This window comes from Gekko japonicus, unplaced genomic scaffold (genome assembly GCF_001447785.1).
Source record: "Gekko japonicus isolate JY-2015 unplaced genomic scaffold, Gekko_japonicus_V1.1 scaffold1395, whole genome shotgun sequence".
NCBI lineage: Eukaryota > Metazoa > Chordata > Lepidosauria > Squamata > Gekkonidae > Gekko > Gekko japonicus.
Genome location: NW_015161440.1, coordinates 225,125 through 233,951, shown reverse-complemented (window position 1 = coordinate 233,951; position 8,827 = coordinate 225,125). Strand labels below are relative to the sequence as shown.

General features: G+C 53.0%; 1 protein-coding gene across 1 annotated transcript; it reads left to right on the top strand.

The window, feature by feature from the left end:
- The first annotated feature begins 2,011 nt into the window (after positions 1–2,011).
- LOC107125589 (hexosaminidase D-like) lies at positions 2,012–8,577 on the top strand. The gene is made up of 5 exons (XM_015429017.1): positions 2,012–2,174; positions 3,322–3,393; positions 3,538–3,766; positions 5,283–5,371; positions 8,474–8,577. Exons 1-5 carry the CDS (start codon positions 2,012–2,014, stop codon positions 8,575–8,577), a joined length of 657 nt encoding a protein of 218 aa, XP_015284503.1.
- The last annotated feature ends 250 nt before the right edge of the window (positions 8,578–8,827 follow it).

Sequence of the window (8,827 nt, the reverse complement as noted above, 5' to 3'; positions counted from 1 at the left end):
TCCTGAAGGCCGTGCTCACCCAGGTTCTGGGCAAACACCGGCGCTCCAGCTGGGTGCACATCGGGGCTGACGAGGTAAGGGGGAACCCTCTTCTCCCTCCTGCCCTCTCGCCAACCTTCCTCCGCGCCCTTCCATGTCACGGAGCTTCCTGCAGGACTGTTGTGTTTTGCTAGTCTTGAAGGTGCTCCTGGGCTCTGGCTCTTTCCCACGGCTGCAGACAGACTAACACCAGTGTTCCCTCTAAGCTGAGATAGTGTGAGCGAGCTCACAGTTTTTTAGCCTCCGGCTCACACATTTTTTTGTCCTAGCTCAGGAAGGACGGCTCCAGAGCAGACTAATTTATGCAGCAGCCAAATCGCTCACTCCCACGACAAGAGAAAATTGCATTGTTTGATGCCAACTTTGATGCCCATTGCTTTGATGCCCAGTGTTCCCTCTAAGCTGAGATAGTGTGAGCGAGCTCACAGTTTTTTAGCCTCCGGCTCACACATTTTTTTGTCCTAGCTCAGGAAGGACGGCTCCAGAGCAGACTGATTTAGGCAGCAGCCAAATCGCTCGCTCCCAACTTTGATGCCCGTTGCTCACAAAGTAACTGTAAGATTTTATTGTACGTGGCCATTGGCCGTTACAATACGAAATTGCATTCAAAAAGTACTTAACGATTTAAAACATTACATTCAGGATCAAACTCAATTGTACGACTAAAATGTCAAAATGACAACAATTTGGGATTGTAAAAACGTGATATCAGTATTTTGTAACACGTTATGAAACATTTCTAAGGGCCGCCTCGGATCTAACTTTCCTAGCAGCACGTGCAAAAAGCGCTACCTTAATGTGAGACCCCAAAGGATTTGTATCCGACAAGAGAAAGATCAACTTTTCGCTGTCAGGTAGATTGTGCACTTAGCTTAAGATTCCGAATAGCTCACAGTTTTTTAGCCTCTGGCTCACACATTTCTGTCTTGGCTCAGGAAGGATGGCTCCAGAGCAAACTAGTTTATGCGGCAGCCAAATCGCTCGCTCACACCTTTAATGCCAGTAGCTCACAAAGTAGAATTTTTGCTCACAAGACTCCACAGCTTAGAGGGAGCATTGACTAACAGGGCCGCCCAGCTTGACACAATTATTGTACGCCACCGTTGGCCCACAGGGAGAGGGTACTGCAAAAATGTTTCAATCAATAATAAATAAAATGAGTTTGTGGCTGGCGACGGAAGCTTTGGCGAACCAGAGCCTCCAGTTCACTGCCCCCGTGGGGGACGAGGGGTCTTTGCCCCAGTCGGCCTTTGGCGATGCCGCCAGATGCCTCTTGATGTCTGGATCACACACACATTTATCCCGAGAGATCGCAACTCCTTGAGGTGAAAACAAAATTTGGGGGAAAGGCGACTTGACTGAGAGAAAACGCGAGCTAGGAGCATTGTTCCCTCTAAGCTGAGTTAGTGTGAGCTAGCTCACAGTTTCTTAGCCTCTGGCCCACACACTTTTGTCTTAGCTCAGGACGGATGGCTCCAGAGCAGTGTTCCCTCTAAGCTGAGTTAGTGTGAGCTAGCTCACAGTTTTTTAACCTCCGGCTTACACACTTTTGTCTTAGCTCAGGAAGGATGGCTCCAGAGCAAACTGATTTTATGCAGTAGCCAAATCACTCGCTCAGACCTTTAATGCAAGTAGCTCACAAAGTAGGATTTTTCCTCACAAGACTCCACAGTTTAGAGGGAGCATCGGCTAGGAGCCTCCCGGGAACTCTTGGCTGGCCACTGTTTCCCTTGGACCTTTTTGCGTGTAGAAATCCATCCTTCCCCTGTACTGAGCCTGCTGACCGCCAGCCCATGTCTGAGGATGACAATGCCTGTGTGCGTCTGGGTCCCGCCTGCTCTCGGCCCCCAGCCCTGTGACCCACTCCCATGTGCCTGACTCCAGGCCTGCCCGGAGCCTACAACCTGCACTGCTGACCCTTTAGCAGCCGCCCTCGTTTCTCCCTTCCCAGGTCTTCCACTTAGGGGAGGGGATGGATTCCAAGACCTGGCTGAGCCGCAACGCGGGCGACGTGGGCAAGATGTACCTGAACCACATCCGGGAGGTGATAGCCTTTGTGGCCGGCCAGGACTGGGGGCTGCAGGTGCTGATGTGGGACGACATGCTCCGCAAGGTCAGCGTGGCGGCTATCCAAGGTGAGCCTCAGCCGCCTGCTCTTATCTCCTCCTCACTCCGTCACCTGCATAGTGAGGGGGTTGAAGCTGCTCTGATGTCACGGAAGGTCGGGGAAAACAGACAGACCTCTTCGGCTAGTTGAGCTGCTCCAGTTGTCTCTGTGGGCTCAAGAGTCTCGGGGAAAGATGGGGAGAAGAGCAAGGGGTCTTGGCGGCTTTAAGATACAAGCTTGGGAAGAGGGAGAAGAATGAGGGAGAAGGCCAAAGAGAGGCCTCTGAGGTAGAGGGAATATGAAAAAGGAGACAAGTGCATGCAGAGGTGAAGAAGGAATTCACTGCCGCAGGAAGTGGTGGCAGCTACAAGCACAGACCACTTCAAGAGGGGACTGGATGAACATCTGGAGCAGAGGTCCATCTTTGGCTCTTAGCCACCAGGTATAGATAGGAACTCTCAGTCTGGGGCAAGTGATGCTCCATATTTTTGGTTCTTGGGGGGCCACAGTGGGAGGGCTTCCAGAGTTCTGGCTCATTGGTGGACCTCCTGATGGTTTCAGCCACTGTGTGACACAGAGTGTTGGACTGGATGGGCCGTTAGCCTGATCCAACATGGCTTCTCTTATGTTCTTATGTCTGGGGCAGTGATGCTCTGTCTTGGTGCTTGGGGGAGCAAGAATGGGAAGGCTTCTGGAGTTCTGGCTGCAGTGGTGGACCTCCTGATGGCCCCTGGGTTTTGGCCACTGTGTGACACAGAGTGTTGGACTGGATGGGCCATTGGCCTGGTCCAACATGGCTTCTCCTCTGTTCTGGGGCAAGTGATGCTCTGTCTTCTTGGTGCTTGGGTGCTTGGGAGGGCAAGAGTGGGAGGGCTTCTGGAGTTCTGGCCCTACTGGTGGACCTCCTGATGGCTCCTGGGTTTTGGCCACTGTGTGACACAGAGTGTTGGACTGGATGGGCCATTGGCCTGATCCAACATGGCTTCTCTTAAGTTCTTATGTAAGGCCAACCTTCACATATTGATTTGGAATAGCCTTCTTATGTAAGGCCAACCTTCACATATTGATTTGGAATAGCCATCCTGATTTTTTGATTGTAAGGTTCTAGTCCGTAACATTGTCTTGCTTGAGGAAGCTCATTTCCTTCTTCCTTTTTGTGCGTTTTTGTGTCGCAGACTCCGGCATCACCAAGCACGCGTCTCCCATGTTGTGGTTTTACGCCCCGAACTTTGATACGCAACAAATAGGTAATAGGAGTGAGTGCGTGTTTGTGTCTGTGTATCCACAAGGTTGTTAATCCAGGGGATCTCTCTGAAGGGCTGTGGGCTTGTGCTTATTCCCAAGGCGAAGGCTCTCACTCGGCCATGTTTTCTCGCCTCTCCCCCTTCCAGGGAAATACGTTTCCAAGTACGCCGAGTGCGGCTTCAAGACCATCTGGTTCGCCAGCGCCTTCAAAGGCACCACCGGCCCCGCGCAGGCCTGGACCCCATTAAACCATCACCTGCAAAACCACTTGCAGTGGCTGAGCGTCATGCGGTCCATGGCCAAGACCCCCTCCGCAAGGCTCCAGGGCATTGTGCTGACCGGCTGGCAAAGGCAAGACCCCCGTGTCGGGCTCTGGTCAGGGGACTCGAGATCTGCCATCCACACCTGGCGGGCATCACAAGAGAAGCCCCCTCCCCAGTCTCCGAGGGAGAAAGAGAGAACTGCTTGGCAGCAAACCCCCCTCCCTTTCAGTGTTCCCCCTAATCGGAGTTAGTGTGAGCTGGCTCACAGTTTTATAGCCTCCGGCTCACACGTTTTTGACTCCGCTCAGGAAGGAGGGCTCCAGAGCAAACTAATTCATGCAGTAGCCAAACGGCTCACTCACCACTTTAATGCCAGCAGCTCACAAAGTAGAATTTTTGCTCACAAGACTCCACAGCTTAGGGAGCATTGCTCCCTTTCAGTGGTTATTTAGCACTCCAGGCATGCCCAGAGGCACTTTAGTTCCTGCATGCATTCCAAGTCTCAGCCCTGGCAGGAAAATAGGTGCTGGGGCTCTCTACTTAAGGTTTGGGAGGCTTTTGCAAGGTGCATTTATTTGTAAGTATTTAAAACATTTCTACGCTGCCTTTCCACCAGAACCGGGGTCACACATTTTTGCCTTCGCTCAGGAAGGATGGCTCCAGAGCAAACTAATTCATGCAGTAGCCAAATGGCTCACTCACCACTTTAATGCCAGCAGCTCACAAAGTAGATTTTTTTGCTCACAAGACTCCACAGCTTAGGGAGCATTGCTCCCTTTCAGTGGTTATTTAGCACTCTAGGCATGCCCAGAGGCACTTTAGTTTCTGCATTCATTCCAAGACTCGGCCCTGGCAGGAAAATAGGTGCTGGGGCTCTCTGCTTAAGGTTTGGGAGGCTTTTGCAAGGTGCATTTATTTTTAAGTATTTAAAACATTTCTATGCCGCCTTTCCACCAGAACAGGGGTCTCCGAGACAGGCTCCTGACGGGGTTGGAGAAGCTTGGCACAAAACCAATCCCCCCACCCCCCTTTCAGTGGTTATTTAGCACTCCAGGCATGCCCAGAGGCACTTTAGTTTCTGCATTCATTCCAAGACTCGGCCCTGGCAGGAAAATAGGTGCTGGGGCTCTCTGCTTAAGGTTTGGGAGGCGTTTGCAAGGTGCATTTATTTTTAAGTATTTAAAACATTTCTATGCCGCCTTTCCACCAGAACAGGGGTCTCCGAGACAGGCTCCTGACGGGGTTGGAGAAGCTTGGCACAAAACCAATCCCCCCCACCCCCCTGTCCAGCAAAGGTGGCCTGGGATGTGCTGGTTTCAAGACCAGGGCTGTGTGACGCAGGGCAGCTGGGCCCTCGGCCTCCTCCGGGGTGTAGCGTCTTCAAAGCAGGCTCTGGGGGCTTGAATGGGGCGGAATCAAAGGTGTCCGTTCAGACCACGAGCTCCAGAGGGGCTGCCGGCACTACAACAGCAAACCGAGCGAAAGGCAGGCCATGTGCGGGTGAGGTGTGATCGGGTTTTGGGGAAGAGTGCCACCCCAATCGCATCCCTGGAAGCCGCAGGTGGGAAATCCTTCAGGATACCACCCCCAAGGTGTGGCAGCTGACCTCTCTCTGCCTCTGTCTGCAGGTATGACCACTACTCGGCCTTGTGTGAACTGCTTCCCGTCGGCATTTGCATTCCGTCCCTGGCTGTGTGTCTGCAGACCTTGGTGAATGGTGAGGACACGTCGCTGGGGAGGGTTTGCGGGGGGCTGGAAGGAGGTTTCAGCCAAAGAGGCATCAGAAGAGCCCTGCTGGATCAGACCAGCGAGGGTCCATCTAGTCCAGTTCCTCTGGAGGTCCAACAACAGGGCAGAGAGCCCGAGGCCTTCCCCTGAGAAGAACCTAAGAATCCAATCTCTTCTTCTCTTCTTTAATCTTTTCATCCCCAGCTGCTTTCTCACTGGAGAAAGGTTCGCCCCATTGATTGAGGGGGTGTGTGTGAAGGGAAGCGAGGGGTGAGGATTTCCAGTGAGAAAAACAGCAGAGAAGGAAAAAGGGTTAGTTTCTCCCTTCCCCGCACCGTCGCCATCTTTGAGGAAAGAAGAGCTACCGGCTTAAAATTGCGCAGGGGAAAAAAATATATATACTGTTTTAAAGGAACACAGCAGAAGCCGTAATGAGTAGCGGAGCTTTTAGCTTCTCTGCCCCGGTGACCCCTACAGGCAAACGCCGCTGAATCTCTGCAAAGAACGACTGATGTGTTTTCCTCCCCCCACCACCCCGCCCCCTCCTTTTCTCCCACTTTGCAAGTGGATTTAATGAAGCGACCAAAAAGAAGGTCTTGGATATTCTGGGCTTCCAGAGCATGCAACTGGAGAAGAGCACATGGTAAGTGTGCACGCACACGCAGGTCCCTCCTGGCCTCTCGGGGCAGGGGCTGATGAGATCGGCCGTGCCTCAGGGGATGGAGCATCTGCTTTTGCACTGGGAAGGTCCCAGGTTCAATCCCCGGCGTCTCTAGTTAAAAGGATCAGGTAGCAGGTGACGTAAAAAGACCACCTTCTTTGCCTGAGACCCCGGAGAGCCACTGCCGGTCAGAGTGGACAAGACTGGCATGAATAACCCAAGGGTCTGACTCGATATAAGGCAGCCATAGGCAACGCTCCCTCTAAGCTGTGGAGTCCTGTGAGCAAAAATTCTACTTTGTGAGCTCCTGGCATTAAGGTTGTGAGCGAGCGATTGGGCTGCTGCATCAATGAGTCTGCTCCGGAGCCCTCCTTCCTGAGCTAAGACAAAAACGGGTGAGCCGGAGGCCAAAACACTGTGAGCTAGCACACACTGACTCAGCTTAGAGGGAACCCTGGCTGTTGGTGTCCTGTTAAGTGGAGGGAAAAGGATCAGGTAGCAGGTGACGTAAAAAGACCACCTTCTTTGCCTGAGACCCCGGAGAGCCACTGCCGGTCAGAGTGGACAAGACTGGCATGAATAACCCAAGGGTCTGACTCGATATAAGGCAGCCATAGGCAACGCTCCCTCTAAGCTGTGGAGTCCTGTGAGCAAAAATTCTACTTTGTGAGCTCCTGGCATTAAGGTTGTGAGCGAGCGATTGGGCTGCTGCATCAATGAGTCTGCTCTGGAGCCCTCCTTCCTGAGCTGAGACAAAACTGGGTGAGCCGGAGGCCAAAAAACTGTGAGCTAGCGCACACTGACTCAGCTTAGAGGGAACACTGGCTGTCGGTGTCCTGTTCATGTTAAGTAGAGGGGCCCACCCGTGTGATCAAGTGGGGAATGTGACCAAGCCGCACAGGAGTGAGAGAACACCGACCAGGGTTCTTTAGCTATCTGTAGGGCTTCAACGCCCTGACCTTATCAGTCTCATCAGGTCGCGGAAGCTAAGCAGGGCCGGCCCTGGTTAGTCCTTGGATGGGAGACCACCGAGGAAGTCCAAGGTTGCTACGCAGAGGCAAGCAATGGCAAACCACCTCTGCTTAGAATCATAGAATGTCAGAGTCGGACCTTGCAGGTCATCTAGCCCCACCCCCGGCACTCTGCAGGAGCGTGATGTCAGGGGGTGTGGCATATGCAAATAAGTTATGCTAATGTTATGCTAATGAGCTATGCTAATGAGCTCCTGCACCTCTTTTTCTACGAAATGACCCTTGGAGAGCCCTACAACATACCCGAAAGATGGCCGTCCAGCCTCCGCTTGAAAACACCCAGCGAAGGAGCCTCCGCCACCTCCCGAGGCCGTCTGCTCCACTGCTCAACCACTCTGACAGTCAGGAAGCTTCTCCTGATAGTTAGCCGGTATCGACTCCCTTGTCATTCCCACCCATTCGATCTAGTCCTGCAATCCGGAGCAAGGGAGAAGAGATCCTGACCTGGATGGCCCAGGCTGGCCTGGTCTCGTCAGATCTCGGAAGCTAAGCAGGGTCGGCCCTGGTTAGTACTTGGATGGGAGACCACTGAGGACGTCCAGGGTTGCTACGCAGAGGCAGGCCATGGCCAACCACCTCTGTTCGTCTCTTTCCGTGAGCTGGAAGCTCAACGGGTTGGTACATGGATGGGAGACCTCCAGAGAAGCCCAGGGTTGCTACACAGAGGCAGTCAGTGGCAAACCACTGCTGTTCATCTCTTGCCTTGAAAATCCTACAGGGTTATCATAAGTTACCTGTGAGCCAGTCTTCTCTCTAAGCTCCATCAGTGGCTATTAGCTACAAGGTATAGATAGGGGCTCTGGGGCAAGGGATGCTCTGTCTTCTTGGTGCTGGGGGGGTGTGTCAACAGTGGGAGGGCTTCTAATGTCCTGGCCCCACTGGTGGACCTCCTGATGGCACCTGGTATTTCTGGCCACTGTGTGACACAGAGTGTTGGACTGGATGGGCCATTGGCCTGATCCATCACTGGCTTCTCTGATGTTCTTATGTCTGGGGCAAGGGATGCTCTGTCTTCTTGGTGCTAGGGGGGGCAACAGTGGGAGGGCTTCTAGCGTCCTGGCCCCACTGCTGGACCTCCTGATGGCACCTGGTATTTCTGGCCACTGTGTGACACAGAGTGCTGGACTGGATGGGCCACTGGCTTGATCCAACATTGGCGTCTCTTATGTTCTTAAGCTGACTTAGTGTGAGCCAGCTCACAGTTTCTTAGCCTCCGGCTCACACGTTTTTGTCCTAGCTCAGGAAGGGATGGCTCCAGAGCAAGCTAGTTTATGCAGGAGCCCAATCGCCCGCTCCCAATGTTAATGCCAGGAGCTCACAAAGCAGAATGTTTGCTCACAAGACTCCGCGGCTTAGAGGGAGGCATTGTCTGTGACTTGACGTCTCTTCCCACTTCCAGGGGCCTCAGTCCGCAGTTTACCAAGCATCTTATTTGGGTACCAGCTTTGGCTTGGGGTAGACTTTCCTCTCCACCGGAAGCGCCTCGGTTTTCGCTACTTGTAGAAGACACCCAGACTTGGTTTCACCAGAGATGCTCATGTTCAGGGGTCATTTCGTAGAAAAAGAGGTGCAGGAGCTCATTAGCATAGCTCATTAGCATAACATTAGCATAACTTATTTGCATATGCCACACCCCCTGACATCACAGGAAGTGTGTCAGAAGGCAATACCCACCGCTCAGGCTCCACTGGACTGTTTTGGATTGCTAGCTATTGGGGGGGGGGGGGGGCCCGCACAGCTTGCCCTCACAGGG

Excerpts from the sequence above, each read along its gene's own strand:
- LOC107125589 (XM_015429017.1), top strand. The coding sequence starts at position 2,012 with ATGGATTCCAAGACCTGGCTGAGCCGCAACGCGGGCGACGTGGGCAAG. Across the intron at positions 3,394-3,537 it reads CTTTGATACGCAACAAATAG|GGAAATACGTTTCCAAGTAC; the intron begins GTAATAGGAGTG and ends TCCCCCTTCCAG. Across the intron at positions 5,372-8,473 it reads TCTGCAGACCTTGGTGAATG|GGGCCTCAGTCCGCAGTTTA; the intron begins GTGAGGACACGT and ends TCCCACTTCCAG.